This window comes from Conger conger, chromosome 9 (assembly GCF_963514075.1).
Source record: "Conger conger chromosome 9, fConCon1.1, whole genome shotgun sequence".
In the NCBI taxonomy this organism is placed as follows: Eukaryota; Metazoa; Chordata; class Actinopteri; order Anguilliformes; family Congridae; genus Conger; species Conger conger.
In genome coordinates this window covers 45,103,811-45,125,275 of record NC_083768.1, presented here as the reverse complement: position 1 = coordinate 45,125,275, position 21,465 = coordinate 45,103,811, and the positions used below count along the sequence as shown (strand labels likewise).

The following is a 21,465-nucleotide window of genomic DNA, read 5'->3' as shown; positions in this document are numbered from 1 at the left end:
TGCTTTTCCCGGATAGTTGATTTTGTGAAGAATTTCAGTTCTCCTGAGGCGGTAATGAAAACTATCTGCGATAATAATATTTGCTCGATGCAATAGACAATTAGATATTCAGGTTCTTTAATAAATGCTTGCTTTGGAAGCAAAGAGTTTAAAGTTATGTGCGAGAACACCTAGAGGGACTAAGGTTAGACCAGTGGTTCCCGCGGTCAAATACAACACCAAAGATGTAAATATACGCACGGTAACTTTCTTAAGAGTGTAACATAATGGATATTATTATCTAGTAGCAAGACTCGCTGTTATTAATTCGCTAATGGAACTACATTTTCTCTAAAAGTACCTATCAAATTCTGTCAATTTCTTACTTTTGTCAGGGTTTCGCTGTAATGGCAGGACCAATGGAACTCAACCGTGTGATACACATTTTGGAGGATCCATTTTCAGTAAGTGATCATTAGCCAAATATTCTTTAGGCTAAATATATTGGAAAAATGTATGCCAACTGTCATGCAAGTTTAATCTTGATAGCAAAGGTTAGATTTAAGTGGCGTCCTGAAATTCTTATTGCGAAGTCAGTCACTAAAATGACTTGACTCAGCTTTATTTACTGTGTTATCTAACTCTGATGAAGTATCTTACAAAGGAATTGCGGTATCCTTTTTATTCTGAATTTTCCCCTTGGTTTTATATAGACGTAACTGCATGGTGAAATCTGTTTCGGTTGTGCGGTGTGAAATTGTGGGTAAATAAATCGAAAATTAAAATAATGTGCGAATAGTTATGTAAATCCGTATTTTAATGTGCACATCTTGCGATTTTATTGACTTATAATTGAAAGATTTTATTTTTATTTTCATTTGTTTGCCTTTCATTGATTGTGTAAAGTTGTGAAAACGCGATTTTATCGGGACGACAACTATTCCCTCTGAAAAAGTTTGTGCTAAGTTTCGGTTTGCAAGTGGCAGCAAATTAACGTTTTGAAAATGTTTCTGCATGTTGCTGCTTTTCAGAGCACTATTTTTCCTTATCTACTCAATAATGGCGATATGATTGTCTTTTAATCTTGATGTAGGCTAGCTATAATTGTTTTCTGTTTTGATTTGCTTAATTACTGTACTGTTCTGTGCATGCATTCTGTTTTTAATGTTAACTGCCCAGGGACAACAGATGAAATTCATGTTGTTCGCTAATTCGGGGACATCCTAGTGGATGTCAAGCAAGCAAATAAATAAATAAATATAAATATACATAAATAGCACACAACTTTGATAAAAACGTCAATGATTTTTTTCCCATCTTAGTTAGCAATTGACCTGTTTATATGAATGTCTGTAAGCATTACTAGCTGTTTGTCATGACACATTAGACACTAATAAAATATGAATGAATTTGTGCGGGTCAGTACTGACCAAGGCATTCCAACAAGCCTGATATACCAGTGCAAGATATAAATCTGTGTTCTGTTTTTTTGTTTCCTTCAGAACACTCTGGAAGAGAGACATCTCTTTGTCCTGAAGAAAATGGTAAAAAGATACCAGAATGGCTTTGTATCCATACATTATTTGTTACTATTAACTTAGGTATGCATTTGTTCCCCCACACACGGACACACACACTTTGTGCATGTCCTTCAGTTGGGGACAGTTTACGGTAGTTTATTGAACTATTTCTCATCATCTTGTTATGTTTCAAAAGTACACTTGTTGTTAGGTGTCTAGTGAGTGCCGTTTCCCTTGTGAATGAACTGCCGAAGTTCCCTGGGCTCTAATTACGAGTGAGGTTTGTGTTCAGCAATTCTGTCAGCATGTTCTGTTGTGAAAATAATAACAATATGGAGCTTTAACTGCTTTATTTTTCTTAGAAACATATGTAAAGCTTGTTTTAAAATTATCTTGTAAGACCCTTTGTTTATTTTGTATGCTCATGGTAAACCACAAGGACACTGTTTCATCATAATAGAAAAATAATAATTAGGCAACTTTTTGGAAATCATTGGAGTCTTTGTTTAGCCTGATATTATCCATAGCTTAATCATGCAAATTTGTAAACTGAGTAAAATAAAATAGAATATAAAGTACATATATCAGCACCATAGCTCTATAGTCAGAGTTATAGCAGAGAAATTGTCTCTACAAATGCCTGCAGTAAGAAGGCATAGTGTATTTATTGTGCACCCAGTTGAAGAACACAATCATTTTTTTCTTAACTTGATTATCCTGAAGCTTCTCAAAGAAATAGCTGATGTTTTCAAGATTTTAAACCTGTGTGTAGAGAAGGCTGAAGATCATTCTCAGTACACCTTGGTAATGTGCGACATACTGAAGATATGTGGGTAAGACTGTTTATATTTTTGAACCATATTTTATCTCCGGTGAGCAGGTGGCAAAGCAGTGGCATAGCAAAAAATGGGTCTCTCGACCACGATATAAAAGAGGATACTACTGCCCTCTAGAGGAAACTAAATGAGTTATTTTCAAAAAATCATCCACACAGACTGTGTGTGACCTCTTTCAAGTTGTTTACTTTTTGTAATCCTGCAAATAACATTGAAACACTGTATAAGGATGTCTGTGAATAATGCTAATGAGTTTTGGGCTGGCTGTAGCCTAGTGGCTAAGGTACACTGGGACTGAAAAGGTTGGTGGTTCAAACCCTGATGTAGCCATGATAAGATCTGCACAACTGTTGGCCCTTAACCCTACCTTGCTCCTTGGGGCATTGTCCCCCTGCTTAGTCTAATCAGCAGTAATTCACTTTGGATAAAGAATGTCAACTAAATAAGAAATGATCTTAGTTCTCTGTGGTGTTTGTGCTGTGTTCCTCTTTGTATAAGCTATAAGGTTTGCCTTCTGTACCTTCAGGCTCCCTCTCCTGAAAGAGAAGACCTCTGATGAGATGTACTATGCCACGGTAGTACAGGAGTCACTCTCCCAGATGGGTATGCAGTGACATCACAAGCGCGTGCTATTCCCTCATTGGCGGAGAGCAGAGAAGCCAATGCCTTTGCTCGTTTCAGGTTACCTGATGAGAGTGCCGAGCGCTGACGTCCGGCTGCAGATATGCTCCTCCATTACGTCCTTCTTCGGGGTCCAGAAGTCCAGAGCTCATGTGGAGGGTATGCATCAATCCTGGCATTTTAAATGTCATCTTATCCTGTAGCCTGGAATGGTATTCACCTATCTCTTAGCCATTGCTGAGTTAAAAATGGTCTGACATACCAGGCTACCTGTATCCTACTTTCTTAAATGAAATAAGCCAAGGAACATGTAAACTCACCACAAATACACAAATTTCATTTATTTAAAAAAGATGTAATGCTGGCCAACATGTACCGTGTTGTATAATGCAGTGCTTAATACAGTCCAAGACCCACAATTCCTTGCAAATCGCCTCTTTTTTGCTCTGGCCCGGTGTAGGGTTCTGCCCTGTTAGCCTTGGGTTCCGGGTGCAGATGGTGGAGCAGAGCGGGGTAGCGGAGATTCTTGTGCTTTCCATGGCCCTGCTGGAAAACCAGGTTGGGGTCAGGCTGCATGTTCTGAAGACCCTGCAGATCCTCTCCAACTCCTCCGGTGAATACCTCCCCTGCATTTCAGCTTTTGTGCTTAGTGATGAACCGATGCTTTCTGGATGTGTGATGCTAATCCCTGCTGAAACAGCTCAAACTAGGTTTTGAAACAGTTGGTAGGTGGTTAACCAGTTCAGACCAGCTCCCAGCTTGACATGGTTTGACCAGCTCAAGCTATGCTTTGAAACAACGGGTAGCTGGTTGACCAACTAAAATCAGGCAAGCTACCAGCACTAGCTGGCTGACCAGCTCATACCCAGCTAGACCAGCTTTATGACCAGCCTGGCCATGCTGGTTGACCAGCTCATTCCCAGTTAGACTAGCTTATTACCAACTTTGCCATGCTGGTTGACCAGCTCATACCCTGCTAAACGGGCTTATGACCAGCTTGGCCATGCTGGTTGACCAGCTCATACCCAGCTAGACCAGCTTATGACCAGCTTGGCCATGCTGGTTGACCAGCTCATACCCTGCTAAACGGCATTATGACCAGCTGGACTAGCTCAAGCTGACATGGCTGGATTTTACAGGAGGGATGGTTTGTTGGTTCATTGTGGTAAAGCCTAGCGTAGAAGACTCACAACAACTGAAAACTTGAATCAGACAGAATAGAACCTTAACTTTATCACCCTTTACTTGTACACTTTGCAAATATTGTTTTTTTTAACCGAAGGTGGTATGTTCTATCTTAAAAGTATGTATCATTATCGTATGTATTTGGTTTATGATAAGAGGGCGGTTGAGGTGTTCCAGGTTTAAGGCAGTATTCCAGGTTTAAGGCAGTGTTCCAGGTTTAAGTCTGTGTTCCAGGTTTAAGGCAGTGCTCCAGGTTTAAGACTGTGTTCCAGGTTTAAGGCAGCGCTCCAGGTTTAAGGTTATGTTCCAGGTTTAAGGCAGTGTTCCAGGTTTAAGGCTACAGTGTCCAATCTTTCCATTGATACGGCAACAGTGGTGAACTGCAGTAAAATGGTGAAGGCCCAGGGTGCCAGCAAAATCTGCAGCCACATGAGTGAGCCCGACCCCTGGGGACAGTTGCTCTTCCGCTCCTTGGAGCTCCTCTGGAACATGCTGGAAAAAGGCGGAAAAGATGAGGCCACCTCACAACTCAGTAACATGGACTGCATCACGTAAGTAACATTATTACATGGACTGCAACATTTATCTGACTCAATTACATGGACTGCATTGTGTAAGTAGCTCTTACATGGACTGCATTGTGTAAGTAGCTCTAAATACAGCTCTATTAAATGGACTGAATCCAAACAACATTTGCCCTTAGCTAAGACTTACAAATAAATACAAGTGGTAATTGGCTGTCTTCACCAGCACCACTTGAAGACTTTGCCTATCAAATTAACTTGGCAGGCCGGGTTGGTGAGTAAGTGAGTTAATTGAATCCTGGCCTTGTTTCTCTGTAGTGAGGGGATCCCTGTTACCACATCCTTAACGTAATGTGCCGTCACCTGTCCTCTGACAGGATGGCGAGGTGATTCACGCTTCCCTGCATGTTCGGTCATGCACGGCCGGGTATAAATACACACGCTCGGAACCACTCGTTCTAATCATTCGCGAGCACTTCACTGTTGATTGCACTCCGGGGATTAACAAAATCCGCCGGCTTTTTCCAAGCCAGTAGTGTCTCTAAGCACATGGACCTGCTTCATCTCCTTGCTGGTGGAGGAAATTAATGAAATAAGTATGTGAGCTTGATTAAGGTTAATCCCCACTTTAATGGGAAGTTCTCCAGAGAATACGCCCTGGACTTAGTCCATGTTTGCCCTTTTACTTTGAATGACAAATAACAGGCGTGTTGTTTATTTATTTGTTACCAATGAGTAGGTGTGCAATTGAGTGTGGAATGATGGTTTTGGCTTGTCTTATTAATATCTTCAAAATACTTCTTCCTATCAGAAAGACCTAGGTCTAATATGTAATTGTTTTGGATTCAAATACTTCTCTGCTTTACTGATATACTGACTGATGTATTGGAATGAATGAAGAAGAAGATATACTGTTATTTGTCCTCTGTATTTGCCCCATACTAGCTATATAGGAGCAGTGGGTAGCCACCATGCAGTGCCCAGGGAGCAATGTAGGGTTAAGGGCCTCCTAGCTCAAGGGCCCTACAGCTGTGCAGATCTTATCGTGGCCACACTGGGGCTTGAACCACCAGGTCCCAGTCATGTATATTACACACTATGCAACAGACTGCCAAAATACTCTCCAAAAGTGCGAACCCCACATTCTGGTCCTCTTGGTTGGCTCAATTGCACTAGGCAGGATCAATGGAGAACAGAAAAGTGTTTGAATCCAAAACAATTACGCATTTCACCCAGGTCTGCTATGAGATGAGTGACTTTTTAATGCTCCTCTACAGGGCTTTGAAGGATGCTCTACAGCACCAGTTTCTGAATGCCTTTCAGCAGGCTGACCAGCAGCTTCGGAATGACTTGCTGGTGATAATAACTCTAATAGCTGACAATCCAAACGCTCCCTTGATTGTAAGTAAAGAAAGTCTAGTTTTCGCCTTGTTTCTGTATGTTTTACAAGAATGTATATGACCACTGTTGAAATTAAAGCATACGAGCTAATCAATTAATCTGTGTTTCTCGTCTTTATCAGGAGAGTGGATTGGCAAAGCTGCTCGTCCTATTTGCTACATTCCCTGAAAGTACGTTTTTGCATTGCATTAACTTACACTTTTTTATTGTATTGTCTGGTATTGTCTTGGGATTGAAAATAATAACTTTCTTTATCTTAGTAAAGAGCCATAATCCACTCGTTCGAAATCTCAAGCTGTCTTTTAACTACGAAGACTTTGAGATGAAGAGGTTGCTGTTGAATGCCATTGTTGTCATGTCAAGGGACATATCCTCTTTGCAGGTATGTGCATGTTTTTAAAGTTTTTTTGAACTTTTATTAAGCTTCACCTAATTTTGTGAACACGATTGTGTATGCTATTTGACATAGCTTAAGTATTGACTGTTCCTCACTTCCTCACTGTTCCTCACAGATACACATTTTTGAAATATAGAGTGCGGTATAAGTATTTGGACAGTGGGATAATTTCTGTTATTTTGGGTCTGCACACCAGCGTACTGTATTTGATAGGATATAAATAACATTATTTCTGTTAATTATATATGTGTTTGAGTCCACTATATCTGTCATTGTATCAGTAGTTAATCAGCATTCTGCTTACAGCTCACTGTCTGAAATACATTTGAATAATACCTATTTTATATTTTCAAGCAGAATATTTATCAGTTTTCGTTTTCTTTTTTTGAATAAAAGAGAACAAGAGACCGTCTCTATCTTTGCACCCATACCATTAGAAATATTAGTAGTTCTCAAACACGTCACACGGGGCCTCTGTTCAACAGCTGTTCAAAGAGGGCCAGGTTCTGTCCGCCCTGCTGCTCCACCTGAACCCTGGCGAGAGATCGGGTGTGCCTGGGTGGACCCCGGTCCAGCAGGGGGAGCTGCAGCTGCACGCCCTGGCCACCATGCAATCTGTCGCCCCCTTGCTGCTGGAGGACTACGTGACCTGCCAGGGGAACACCCTGCTCCTGCTGCTGATGGACAGGTGCACAAAGCAAGGTTAGGATGCACACTCGTGGAACCAAGATCACAGAGCAGTTTCATTCACACTTTCATCTCGTATCCTTTACTGTCGAGACCCTTGCCTGTAGTGACACTGACCGCACTAGCTCAATTAAATGTTTAAAACTGTGTCCCCCAGCTCAGTCCTCTTGAAGAGAAGGCTTCCTATTGATTTTATAGGGGTTGCAACCAGTGTCAAAGATATAAGAAGTATATGAAAATAGCCTCGTGGTATGCATGCTGAAAGGTACTGATTGTAGAGAAATAGCTCATTCCTCAGTGCATTCACATCAGATGATCTGAATTTGCAGCTTATCATGATGTGTTCCCAGTAAATAACCATCCTGGAGCCAGTGGTAAATGTATCTTAACACTGTAAAAAATGCAGAAGTTTGGTACCCTGTGTCAAAAGATTTTCACATATTTCATATCTAATTTCAGGCCAAACTGATGCCTGCTCTGGACAGGGCGGTTGGCTTGGAAACGGAGTGACGGGTGACACAAAGGCCCAGCTGCACGGCTGTGTGAGGGTACTGAGAGCCATGGTGTCTCTGGGAAGTGACATCATCAACCAGGACCTCTGTGACCAAGGAGCTATCACCCAGTTCCTGGGTAAACAACTAGAAACTAACGCGTTAGAAACATTGTACTGAATGTGATACCTTTCTTTCCTTAAATATCTTTATTTATTAGACCTTGTGTTCAGAAGAACAGGATGTAATGGGGAAGCCCTCTCCCCTCCTTGGTGTAGATACACAAAGAGCACACTTTAGCGTGACTTATTTTCAGATGCGTATTTGTTTGTTTTCATAGAAACTTTAATGCAGTTGGAATCGTCTAACAAAGAAGAAGCTGCAATCACCATAGAAATCATGACTGACCTTCAGCAAATTCTGTCGCTGCTTTGCGAGAACGATCTTCACAGGAAGGTAAGAGTCCATCAGCATTACACTAATAAACCGACGCATTAGGATTACGGGTAGTCAGTTGCGAGAAGCCCAACAGTCACTTAAATTATTAATGGAAGCGTATGAAGTGAAGTACTTTGACAAATATGAGCCAATGTTCCTAAAGCCCAGTGCTCTGAACTACTCAACCACATTATGTTGATGCTCAGCAATACTGTTGTGCAAATTGAACATAAATATAAGTAACGGCTAAATAAATGCTGCTTCCAACAGGAGCTGTTTGGGTCAGGTGGAGTGGACATGCTGGTCCATTTCCTAAAGACCAGCTCTGGAAAGTTCTACAGTGGCCTGGGACATAACAAGCTCGTCCTCTCCACTGTGGACTGCGTCTGGTGAGCGGGCTTCACAAAGTGTCTGTTTGTTGGACTTGTTTGTTAGTTTAGTCTGTTTTCTTACATTGAGGTACTGCCATTTTAAGGTCCTGCGTTGTTGGATGTGACACCACCGAGGACATATTCCTGGAAAAGGAGGGGGTTTTCCTTCTGCTCGATTTACTTCACGTAAGTACAATTGACACAATATGTCAGTATCTTTGAATTAAGAACGCCCTGTACAGTAATTCTGCTTAATAAAACATTTGCATGGGAAATTTATGAAATGTATTAGAGTTTCAGATGTACAGTATGTAATTCATCTTTACTGCTTTCTGAGGAAGGGTGCTTCAGAGGAAGAGACACCTCAATTACCATGGGCTCACTATAAAACCATGGAATCATTTCAAAGCGACTTGTTTTATCACTTCTTACTGAATAACTGAATAAATTGGGGCTCCTTTGAAATGCAACAATAAAACTGGTTGAATTATAATTATGTTTGTGGGTGTTGTTTTTGGTTTGCAGTCGGGTCCAGGAAACATGCACGGCGTGGTGCTGGGGACTCTGCTGGAGCTATGTGACAACCCCAAAACCCTGTCCCATGTCCACACCTGGAGGGGCCCGAAGGGGCTGACCGTGGCTGCCCTGCTGCTGCTCCTGTGGAGGCAGGAAGAGAGGGAGCTCTGGGCCGGGCACGACCGAGACATGTCCACTGCAGGTGGGTGTTTCTGTGGAGATGTGACCACTGCAGGTGGGTGGTTCTGTGGAGATGTGACCACTGCAGGTGGGTGGTTCTGTGGAGATGGTTCTGTGGAGATGTGTCCACTGCAGGTGGGTGGTTCTGTGGAGATGGTTCTGTGGAGATGTGTCCACTGCAGGTGGGTGGTTCTGTGGAGATGTGTCCACTGCAGGTGGGTGGTTCTGTAGAGATGTGTCCACTGCAGGTGGGTGGTTCTGTGGGGATGGTTCGGTGGAGATGTGTCCACTACAGGTGGGTGGTTCTGTGGAGATGGTTCTGTGGAGATGTGTCCACTGCAGGTGGGTGGTTCTGTGGAGATGGTTCTGTAGAGATGTGTCCACTGCAGGTGGGTGGTTCTGTGGGGATGGTTCTGTGGAGATGCTCTCTCCCATCAGACCAGCTTATGCTCTTTCCTGATTAAGTGATTTTTTCTTTCTTACACAACAGTTTCTGTTAAATTCAGCTGCTTACCTCAATTCACTTGTTGAGTGGATTAAAAGTTGAATCAAATTGCTGCCCCAAGTGTATAAAGTTTTTTTGTTGCTTGGCTTCACCATATATATTCCAATGTGACATTTTTAATTCGGAGGAAATATGGAAATCCTGTCCAGTTGTATTAATCGAGCAATTATTGCGGTTGAAACACACTACAATTTTCCATCCTGCATCGCTCTCTTCATTTATATACATTGTAACAGCGCACTTCTGTATAAGAATGTGTACAAGCAGGAGGTGTGCAGTATTACAAGACATTGGGAAATTACATTTAAACACTGGTTTGGTTTTAAATGGCAGATTCCACCAGTCCTCGTTCGGTGGTGGATGACGTGGACCCGGTACCTGCTGACCGACCCACTGCGGTGGTGGTGGACGTATCAGACAGCCTGCAGTCCAAGATCTATTCCGTTTTCTCCAAGCTGGGTAAGTGCAGGCTCCTTTTCTGGCAAGAAGAGGAGCACAAGAGGAGGTGAAAAAAGCATAAGAGGATACCCTTAGACAGCTGTGGAAAAGTATAAAAGTGGTTGAGAGAAAAATAAAAGAAACAGTAATGCCACAGTGAGAATAGGGGCGACATGGCTCAGGCAGTAAGAGCAGTCGTCTGGCAGTCGGAGGGTTGCCGGTCCGATCCCTTACCCGGGCTATGTCGAAGTTTCCCTGAGCAAGACACCTAACCCCCAAATGCTCCTGACGAGCTGGTCGGGGCCTTGCATGGCAGCCAATCGCCGTCGGTGTGTGAGTGTGTGTATGAATGGGTGAATGGAGAAGCATCAATTGTACAGCGCTTTGGATAAAGGTGCTATATAAATGCCTGCCATTTAGAATAGCATTTATTATAATTAATGTCTCAGTCATCAAGGCTATATCTATAGTGCACTCCAGGTGGAGTTTACAGTCTCCTATTCAGTGCAGTTAAGTCTAAACTTGATTTAAGATGTAGGAAATTTGTATGAAATTACTAATTAAGATTAACCCCGGGTTTAATTGTATTGGGAAATTGCTTTGCTTACCAAATGTGTTTACGTGTGTTGAGTTGGATTATGCTCATCTGCATATCATTAGCACCTGATGTGAGAACATTCCAGAAAGTGAAGCCATAACGTAAGCGTAGCATAGCGTAGGTTACTGGATAATCTACTGTTGAATGCTGTTTTCAGGTTTTGAAGACTTGCCTGGATTAACAACTGAAGATAACGTCACTCTTTCTATTGTGAGAAAATATTTGGATTTCAAGGTAAAAATTTAATCTCTGCCGCTGACAGTTCTTGCATCAGTTTCAAACAGATGTGATAGCAGTGCTGTTATAAAATGGCCGCAGGTGATGGAGGCGTGGGTTGAGATCGCCGGAGAGCTCAGAGCTGAGGGGGTGAGGCCCGTCACTCCAGATGAGGAGGCCCTGGAGGCCATCGGGCAGATGGCAGGAGACACGACCAGGACCGTGGCCCTGCGGCAGGCTGAGCTAAGGGAGAGCCAGAAGCAGCAGGACATCCAGCAGGAGCAGCTCATGTACACAGAGGTGCTCGTCTGATGGAAACCTTCACTGAGGGAGACCGTGCTCACCCACAGAGCTCCCATTAACCCAGCAGCTGGGTCTGTCGTGTCCTGTGACCTTAAAGGCCCACACGCCTCAGCATTCACTTACTGGTTTTAGCATTGGAAACACCCACAAAACACGCATCGGCATTCTCAGATTTCAGAACATGCCTGCATATATGCCCTCTGCGTATGTTTCACAGATACGCTTCAACCACAAACAGCAGGAGCTCGTAGCAAAATCATGGGAGCATCACGTGGCGAAGACATCTGACTACAAAGTGCTAATGGTGAGTCGATGCTCTTTGCTCTTTTTTTGCTTATGATGAAAGCCACATAAACACAAATAACATGTCATTTTATATGTGCTGTGATTATGTGCTTTTCAAAATTGCTTTAGGACACTGTTGGAAGTCTCTGGTGAACTGTCCTTTAAGCAAATATCAGAAATTGCATTACATTAAAGAACTTTCACGCATTTTCAGACATGAGGTAACTGGATGTTGGTTTGTTCACAGTACGTTTCCTGTTGTTTTCCTGACTGTTCATTCACATTTCAGGAATCAAGGGACCGTCAGGAAAAGTCCATTCAGTCTTCCAGGTCAAAGGCCAGACGGGAGGACTCACTTTTCCACTCTACTCAGATTGCTGGATTACGCACAACAGTAAGTCATGTATCATTATTCATAATATAATGTGACCATGCTTTCTACACCAAGAGTTGAAATACTGCTAACACATGCACGTATATACTAATATACTAATGTACGTATGTACTAATATAGTAATGTACATATATATTAATATGCTAATGTATGTATATACTATGCTACCATGTGTATATATTGTATAATGTTCTGTTATAACCATATGGACCATTTAAGGCACAAAGGTACAAATGGTTTGTCCTAGAATTTTTCTTCTTTTTGTAGTTTGGTCTCTTCCTGCTATGAGTGGGCAAGCTAGGACAATGGTGGTGTGCCATGCCCATTGCGGTGTTAATTGGGGAAAAAGTGGCGTAATAATTGCCAGTTAACAGTGATAACTTATTATTGCTGGAGGGGGCACTATCGTCAAGCGACACACACCACATGGTGTTAATTCGATGGCGCTAACAGTCAATTATTTATAATGGTCAATTATTTCCAAGTGTGTATGTGCCATATTCCTTCTGTAAGTGAATGCTGTATATTCACAGTGGCGGCTGCTAGGTTGAAAATTGAGGAGGTGGAAAACTTCCACTTAAACTCATAATTGGTTGTGACCCGTTGGTTGTTTCCTTGCTTAACAAGTTTGCCACCTATCTGAATAATCTTTTGGGACGGCTTCTTTCATGTCATATTAGGGAGATTAAGATTTCTGTACAGACATAGCACAGTCCTTCCACACTCATGTATACTGCTCATAAAGTGTAGTACTGGATTGTTCCACAGAGACAGGGCATGGGCAGCCTGTAGCCTAGTGGTTAAGGTACATGGCTAGGACCTGGTTGGTGGTAGCCTGATAAGATCCGCACAGCTTTTGGGCCCTTGAGCAAGCCCTTAACCCCCTCATTGCTCCAGGGGGAATTGTCCTCTGCTTAGTCGCTGTGGATAAAAGTGTCAACTAAATAACAAATGATTATTCCTGTTACCTGTGTGCGTTGCAGCATTTCTGTGGCCACGTGCTGTCGGTGGAGAGTACTCCAGTGCACCTGGTGGGGGGGCCCCTGGCGAACACGGACCTGGCCCTGCAGGCAGCCCCCATTCGGGGGGGAGCTCTGCAGGCACACCCAGCCAGGGCGTCGGAGCTGGAGCACTTCCACCGGAGCTCGGTTCCAGCCAAATGAAGGCCTACCTGCACTTACTGTCCTGTCCCATACACCTTTTTCTGATCAGGAAGGTCCATACAATTGTACTGTATGCCAATGTATTATTCATTAGTGTAAAACAGTGTTCTCCTGTTCTTGGAGAGCAACAGCAACAACCAGGGTGTGCTGGCTGTTATTTTTACCTTAATATCAGCAACCCAGACTCAAGAAACCAGAGGTGAGTTAACAGTGTAATCAACTGCATTAATTGATCAATTAAGTGCAGAGTAACAACAAAAGCCAGCACACACTACAGCTCTCCAGGACCAGGAGTGAGGATCACTGGTATAAAATATAAAGCTTATCAGTCAGGTATCCAGTTTCTATTAATCTGTTGTAGACGATTGAAAATAATATTAACATATTAGTGAAGTCTGCATTTCTATTTTTTGGTTCTTTTTTTGCCAATGCTTGAAATTGATTGTTCCTAAATATTTTAAGTTTACAACTTGTCTTATTTATAAAAAATGTTTGTTTGTTTTGACAAAATTATGTTCTGTGCACTGTATGTATTGTTCTATACATATATAATGCAGTATAAATGAAATAAAGATTATAAGAAGCTATAAATAAGCTATAAATAAGCTATAAATAAAGTAATACAATCTTTACCAGGTAAATTGTAATAGTTTTAATTGTTCATCGTGTCAAGTGATTATGTTGTCATATAGACATAATAATACCTTCTCTGTGGTGCATGGTAACACCGCGAACGTGATTCAAAGGTGCTGAGAAAAAGACAGACCGGACATGCGCACTTGGTTTAAGAGCATTAGCACCGACGCACGCCTGCGGAATTTCAGAAAGGCGAATTGTGTTCTGAATTATGTATTCGTTGTGATGAATTGTAGCAAAAATACATGATTGAATGTGCAGTTGCAACCAACAGAGGGCACTCGTGTAATAAAGGAAAATGTGTAGAGAGTGGTTACGCAGCTCGGCCAGAGCACGCCCCCAACCGGAAGAGACTGGGTAAAGAATGTCAACAAGGAAGACGCTGGGAAATCAAACGTGTTCGAAATTTTGAGGTGACCAAAAACTACAGAACAGTGAGGGTCTTCATATTAATAGTAATGAATGTTAACCTGTCAGAAAACTAAAGAATATTTGAGATTTTCCGTGTTATTTACACGCCTTTTTAAACTGGAAGTGCCAGTGCCGGTCTTGTTGCACTACGATTGCTCTGTGTAATTATAGAAACATAAGTTTTATTGAATTGCCTGGCTGCATTGACACGTTTCGTTTTCCATATGATTTTATGCTTACTTGTTGCCTGGATTTTAATTTAGAACATCGTTATAACTGTGAAGAATGATGTTCTCTCTCATTTGTCTCGCTAATGGATCTTCAGGACAGGTCTTTTTACCTTTGACTGTTGGTCTGACATTGATTGACCAACCAATCAATCAATCAATTAAACAATAGAACGAGTGGAAAACACTCACTGTGTTACAAACATAGCCCATCCACACACGTTTTCGCTTATCAGAAAAAACACATTTCATTAATAATAGAGGTTTTTGCACAAATACACATTTCTATACTTTTAGCAAAACTGCAAGCGACACGGAAATTGTCACCTGCTTGTCTAGGAAGTTTTCCACGCATTTAACAGACGCTGTCATCCGCAGTGACTAAATGACACAGGCGTCTATTAAACGTTGTTTATTTTAATATCTTATCTTTGTCTCTTGTATCGTTTTTGCATTGTATAATTTTATATATTATAAATTATGTTGTGAAACACATTGTACTATACTGCTGGAAAGGTGCTCTACAAATACAGATGTGATTTCAATCATTATTCTTATTAGTGTATTGAAGTGATGACGTAATCAATTTGTTGCTACTTTAAAAAAAGGACTTATCAAACATCTTGTCCTGTTAGTGCTGATGCCCAGGATTAGCCTGTACTAAACATTACAAAAAATAAACATTGTGGCAATATTTTTTTACTTCTATATAACTTCTTTATCTGCCAGAGCAATATGGAACATTATCACTGTAGAAATCAGCAGCAACAGGTTCTGTTTTAAGGGTTAAGGGGGTTTTTGTACCATTTTCAATGGAGTACTTTCTCTTCTAGAATGGAAAAGGTGATAAATTGCTTCAGGAAGAACCCAGATGCAACCACGAGACTACTGTGCTTCCCGTGGGCTGGCGGTGGTTCCATTCACTACGCGCGCTGGGGAAATCTCCTGCCCGGCTCAATCGAAGGTTTGATTAATTTCATTTAAAAAACCGCAAAGCCCCAAATCGCTAAATATTTTGAAACAACTAGAGTTGGGTCAAATTGCCCATTTGAAAGTATGCTATATAACACCGCTTGTATTCATGTTCATATATTTCTCCCAGTTTATGCTGTGAAACTTGCTGGAAGAGAGGCTCGTGGGAAAGAGCCTTTCCCCAAGAGCATGCAGCAGATCGTGGATGAGGTCGTCACTGCGGTGCTGCCGCAGCTGAAGGAGAAGCCCTTTGCGCTGTTTGGGCACAGGTATGTGGGGCGGCCTGTAGCGTAGTGGTTAAGGTAAATTACTGGGACACGCAAGGTTGGTGGTTCTAATCCCCGTGTAGCTGCAATAAGATCCGCACAGCCGTTGGGCCCTTGAGCAAGGCCCTTAAACCCTGCATTGCTCCAGGGGAGGATTGTCTCCTGCTTAGTCTAATCAACTGTACGTCGCACTGGATAAGAGCATCTGCCAAATGCCAATAATGTAATGTAATGTATGGAAGGGGCAATGATGCAAAGGAGGCCGGGGTTTGAATGGATACATACTTCGAGACCGTAGAATTATAAGGTTCTGACTGACATTTTTGACAAAAATGAGGAAGTTTCATAAACACATTGTTTATAGGGCACTAAATATGTGTGAACGTTAACTCAAAAGACTAATGAAAAATCTTCATTCCAAGTCGATTCAAAGGCCTACATTAGCAGCTGACTGGAAGAAAATGACTAAAACCAACAGAGACAGCGGCCCTCCAGGACTGGAGTTTGAGAGCCCTGTTCAACAAAGTAAAATTTGATTGGACAAAGTCAATGACGGCTCATTGTAGCTCCATGTGTAATGTGGTTTGAATCTTCACTCTCCCACCATTAGTCCTGACATTACAGTTATTTAACTGACGCTTTTATCCAAAGCGACTTGTTTAGGACAATCCCCCCTGGAGCGATGTGGGGTTAAGGGCATTGCTAGAGGGCCCGGCACTGATCTTATTGTGGTTACACTGGGGCTTGAACCAACAGCCTGACTGCAGGCCTTTGATTGCTTTTTGCTATAGCTTTGGAGCCATGACTAGCTACGCCACAGCTGAGTACCTGAAAAGAGAGCATAACCTGGAGCCGGTGCACGTCTTCCTGTCCGGTGCCTCGGCCCCTTATGTAAGTGCGACTGCAGTTCACAGAAAGGCTGTATACATTGTGCAGATTACAATGAACATTAACATTTTGATATATTTCTGTGTGATACCCTCCCTCTCTCCCCTCAGTCTGAGACTCGGAAGAATTCCCCAAAGAGGAGTGCACTGTCGGATGAAGAGTTTCTTCACTGGCTCAGCACTATTGGGGGAACTCCTCCAGAAATACTGGCCAACCCAGAAATCCTCAAGCTCTTCCTGCCTGTGCTGAAGGCTGACCTCCACGTGGTGGAACACTACCAGTGAGTGTACAGACCGCTCAGTCACCAAGGCAACATTAGTCTTGTTCATGTTATAGGAGGTTATACTGTATAGTACGGGGGTGTGCAACAAGGGCCAATCCGTTTCAGGATTTTGTTTCAACTTCTGGTCTTAATTATTTAATTGACTCAATCATATCTTATCTGATATGTGTATGAGTACCAGCTGTGGACTGCAAGTGTATCCTGATGATTTTACTGAACTCAAATATAGGCTTGAACCAGCATAATTTATAGTGCTGTCAGCCAATTAAAAAAAAAACAAGGAAGTTGGGTGGAACAAAAAGCAGTACCCAGACCGGCCCTCGAGGACCGGAGTTGCGCACACCTGGTATAGAACAATGCAGTACAGAGTTAACTAACTAAAATGTTTCTTTAGTGAAAAAAATGCATTCTTGATTATCTTGTCAAAGTGTGGTTTAAAATTGAAGTCATGAAGCCATCTAAAATTACGCCTATGTGTTGGCCATTGATCCGGTTGCTCAGGTGCACCACGCCAGAAAGCCCATTCCTGTCCTGTGATGTGACGTGTTTCGACGGAAAGGAAGACATTCCCCACGATTTACAAGGTACCAAAAATAAAGTTACTTCCTACATTGCAATGAAACTGTATTTGCCCTTCCTGGTTTCCTCAATTATTGCATAATGTTTGTGACACGGAATGGTTTCAGATCTTTAGACAAAATGTAATATTAGCCAAAGGAAACATTTAGATGATAAATGATTATTTCATCACAGTGTAATAGTCATTGCAAAGTTTCCACAACCACAATGAAAGGAAATTCCAGAAGAGAAAAACGTTGCTGAAATATCTGGAAAGGGCTACAAAGCCATTTCTCAGGCTCTGGGACTCTACTGAACCATGGTGAGAGCCATTATCTCCCAATGGAGAACACTTGGAACAGTGGTGCGTCATCCCATTATCCCAATGCAGGTTACAGTAAGAATCATACCAAATCATACCAAAGGTCAAACATGGTGATATTAGTGTGATGATGTGGGGATGACCTGCCATTATTGAAGGAACCAGAACATTCTTAAGGAGAATATCATGTCAACTGTCTATGAGCAGAGCTGAAGTGTAACTGGGTAAAGCAGCAAGATAATGAACACAAAATACAAAAGCAACTCCACATCTCAATGGCTAAAAAGAAACTAAAGACTTGAACCCAATAGAGATGCTGTGACTGTGACCATCACCTGAAATGTGATGTGAAAAACTATGTGAATCAATTAACTAAATTAAATAATAATTTAAAAACATGTTTTCTGTTCACTCAGGTTCATTTAGTCTAATATTACATTTTGTCAAAACAGCAGAAACCATTAAGTGTGACAAATATGCAATAATAGAGGAAATAAGGAAGGGGGAAAGTGCTTACTTCACTGCACATGCACACTGATGTTTTAATGCTATAAAGTCATGTTTAATTGCGTATATATACATTTTCTCAAAAAGCCTGTTGTTATTAAAATGTTTCTTTGTTGAATTGAATAGTGCACTCACCTTGATGTGTCTTGGGCCCTAAATCCCATTGCAGACTGTTTAAAATCTCTTTTCCCAACAGCGTGGAGAGACATAACAAGTGGGGAATTCACTGTGAAAATGCTTCCGGGATCTCACTTCTACTTAAAAGACTCGTCGAATGAGAAGGTCATACTGGATCTAATCACGAAGCATCTAGAGACAGCTGAGATTGATTATTTGTAGTCAGGTCCGCAACTATGAATTCTCAGGCCCGGGACATACAGTGTATATTACAATGGGCTGCAGAATTATTATTAAAAATGAAGAAAAAAGGCTGCATACAATAAACAACACCATATAGTAAGTTATGTTCAAACATACAGGAAAGCTATACTTTTATTTCAATACATTATCTCTCAAGTTTCAATGTTTTTTATTCAGTGATCAAAGTGTCAAAATTATTGGCACCCCTAACAATTATTGTAAATAAAATTGTCAATATCATTTTACTTAATTTAGTTAATCTCAGTCTGAAGGAACTATATTGTGTCATTCCATTTCTTCCTGTTTCACGAAAGTATAAAAATGAGAAGCACCTCATGCCTACTTGTAAATATTGAGATGTTTTGGAGATGTTTTTGATCAATGGCACAATGAATTCAACAAAGTACCAGGAACATTTTGCAGAAAATCTGGTTGTCTCTGCCAGGAAGAAAATAAAGGAAAAGAAAGCTCAAGTCAACTATTCTTTTTTAGTTTACAGTAAACAGTTTAGTTTTTGTGCACATTTATCAAGGGTGCCAATAATTCTGGAACCGACTGTATATATTTACAGTACACAGTCTATGAATTATAAAGTGCAGTAAGTTTTAGTACAGTGGTACAATTTCTGTTATTTTCTGTTCTGTACTCCTGCACATTGGATTTCAAATTAAGCAATTAATTTGAGGTTATATTGCAGATGAAGGAAGTGATTGGATACACCTAACTAATCAAAAACAGCCATGTGTCCAATTACTTTTGGTCTCCTAAAATGGGGGGACTATGGGTAAAAAAGGATGTAATTCCTACACGGATCACCTGATATGGATGTAAATACCGCAAATCCGACAGAACCGAACCACTGTCCAAATGGTTACACCTTATCTCGCTTTGGATTAAAAGCGTCTGCCAAATGACAAAAATGTAAATGTAAATGTTATCTGCAGGGCTTCCATGAACTAGATAAGGTTTTTCTAAGGAATTACAGGGTTCTTGAAATCGAGAAATTGGTTTAACAGCACAATAGTGTGCGTGTAGCCGGTATGCCTGTCTGCTTACACAATGATGATGACTTGCTGGTGGCAGTGACGAGCGTGACCAGGAGCTTCACTGCGGCGATGCGTAATTAGCAATCAGGTCACCAAAGGATAGAGGGTGTCAGTCTACAGGGCAACCTGCTGATTACTGCATGCTAGCTCCTACTCTTGTTAGTCTATCCCTTGTGCCACTAGAACATTCCTCCTATTCTGGAGTGGTCCTCCTATTCTGGAACATTCCTTCTATTCTGGAGTGGTCCTCCTATTCTGGAACCTTCCTCCTATTATGGAACGTTCCGCCTATTCTGGAACGTTCCGCCTATTCTGGAGTGGTCCTCCAATTCTGTCGGTCCTATTTGTCATGGCACCTTCTGTGTGGTTGATGTATTTCAGACAGTTCTATAACATGTTATTTTAGTAAGCATATATTTGCAGCTTTTGAGAGTTTGGAGCCGGGTTCTGTAGCCCCGGTTCTAGAGAGCCACGTGGTCTGCTGGGCGTCTTGTTACTCAGCTGTTCATTAATTAATAAAATCAGATGGCTTTACACAGTTAACTCACCAAGCAGTTTCTGGGCTATAAATTTGTTGGTGGTTTTAAGATGAGAACCAAAGCTCCAGATGCCGTGGCTTCTCCAGGACCAAGGCTGTGGACACCTGATGTGAAGGAACACAAGTTCTCCCCCTTACAATCACTCACTATTGAATACAGCAAATTAACCAAATTAACCCCTAACTGAGCATAGAATTATAAATCTTGTCTCAGGGATTACGCAGCTGTATCGTAATCTCTATCATGTTATGCTTTGTCGTTTATCCCAAGGCCTTAATTAGCATCTGCTTGAACAGAACCTGCATACACTGCGGCCCGCTACAAATTTAGTTTGACACCTGCGGTCTAAACCTTGGATGGCAATTCAGTATTTTTGCAATACATTTATATTGTTAATCTATAAAGGCCTTGCTCAAGAGCCCAATAGCTGTTAGCTGTGCAGATCTTATTGTGGCTACACCAGGGCTTGAATCACCAACGTTCTGGGTCCCAGTCATGTACTTTAAACACTGGGCTTAACCAATAGGCTACAGGCTGCCCATTCATCCTGTAGAGGTGGTATACAGGTGTGTACAGGATTTGGCCTTTGACATAAGTACATTTTGCTGACGTACAGCTCACATAGAGTAGAAAGGTTTGGCTTGACTATGGGTCAGCGTTTAGCTGAATCTGTGTGCACAGTTTTATTGTTACTCCAAGACGGATTGTGTTATTTTCCAAAGATTGATGTGGGCAAACGAGGCTATGTGGACTCTACCTTTTTGACTAAACCTCCTGAGAGTCAATGTTTGTGTTGCTTTTGTCCACACACTTGTCTCAACTTTCCTCACTGATAGTGAAATTCGGCACATTTAGAAGATGCATTGTGGGAGATGTATTTTGTAAATGTAAATGCATTATGGGAGATGTATTTTGTAAATGTCTATACATTGAGACAGTTGCACTGTTTCACTATTTGGTGACAAATAACATTTAGTGCAAAGAGAAAGATTATCAGAGCATTTAGTAGTATCTTAGGTTTTGAGTACTGACTGGTACATCAATTTTCTGAGCTCTCTCTTAATATAGAACTAGTAATACTATTGATTTTCAGTGACCAAAATATTTTCCAATGAGAATGAATCAGCACATTCTTTACGGTACAGTTGCATTTAGAGGGATACATCTGGTGGTTTCTGATTGACTATTACAGTAGGTCAAGTAGAGGATCTTGGTTGTGTTTACCGTAAATGTAGAGCTCTGTGGACACAACAGCATAGAAACCAGACCTTTGCAGATGACAAGAGACTTTCTGGGCAGCTCATAATGAGATAATGATAATAATATCTGGCTGCTAATTGCATATGCATTCCAGATAACATACATTCTAATTTAGATAATGTAAACACAATGAGATAAAAAT

The 21,465-nt window shown here is 41.5% G+C and overlaps 2 protein-coding genes across 3 annotated transcripts; both read left to right on the top strand.

The window, feature by feature from the left end:
- Positions 1 to 398: 398 nt before the first annotated feature.
- On the top strand, positions 399 to 13,563 carry LOC133137685 (cilia- and flagella-associated protein 69-like). Its single transcript, XM_061256023.1, has 22 exons — positions 399 to 443; positions 1,482 to 1,547; positions 2,223 to 2,332; positions 2,862 to 2,938; positions 3,017 to 3,115; positions 3,417 to 3,569; positions 4,515 to 4,692; positions 5,943 to 6,066; positions 6,188 to 6,236; positions 6,327 to 6,448; positions 6,949 to 7,165; positions 7,610 to 7,780; positions 7,982 to 8,097; positions 8,350 to 8,468; positions 8,555 to 8,636; positions 8,976 to 9,168; positions 9,985 to 10,110; positions 10,845 to 10,921; positions 11,006 to 11,203; positions 11,424 to 11,510; positions 11,781 to 11,885; positions 12,869 to 13,563. Exons 1-22 carry the CDS (start codon positions 399 to 401, stop codon positions 13,046 to 13,048), a joined length of 2,694 nt encoding a protein of 897 aa, XP_061112007.1. The 3' UTR covers positions 13,049 to 13,563.
- Positions 13,564 to 14,016: 453 nt separating this feature from the next.
- On the top strand, positions 14,017 to 18,718 carry olah (oleoyl-ACP hydrolase). Of its 2 annotated transcripts, none has more exons than XM_061256093.1 (7): positions 14,017 to 14,097; positions 15,156 to 15,286; positions 15,425 to 15,563; positions 16,352 to 16,451; positions 16,559 to 16,728; positions 17,233 to 17,315; positions 18,315 to 18,718. In XM_061256093.1, exons 2-7 carry the CDS (start codon positions 15,157 to 15,159, stop codon positions 18,455 to 18,457), a joined length of 765 nt encoding a protein of 254 aa, XP_061112077.1. In that variant the 5' UTR covers positions 14,017 to 14,097; position 15,156; the 3' UTR covers positions 18,458 to 18,718. The 2 variants fall into 2 exon arrangements, with proteins under 2 accessions (XP_061112077.1, XP_061112078.1); XM_061256094.1 differs by having other exon boundaries at positions 14,020 to 14,118.
- The last annotated feature ends 2,747 nt before the right edge of the window (positions 18,719 to 21,465 follow it).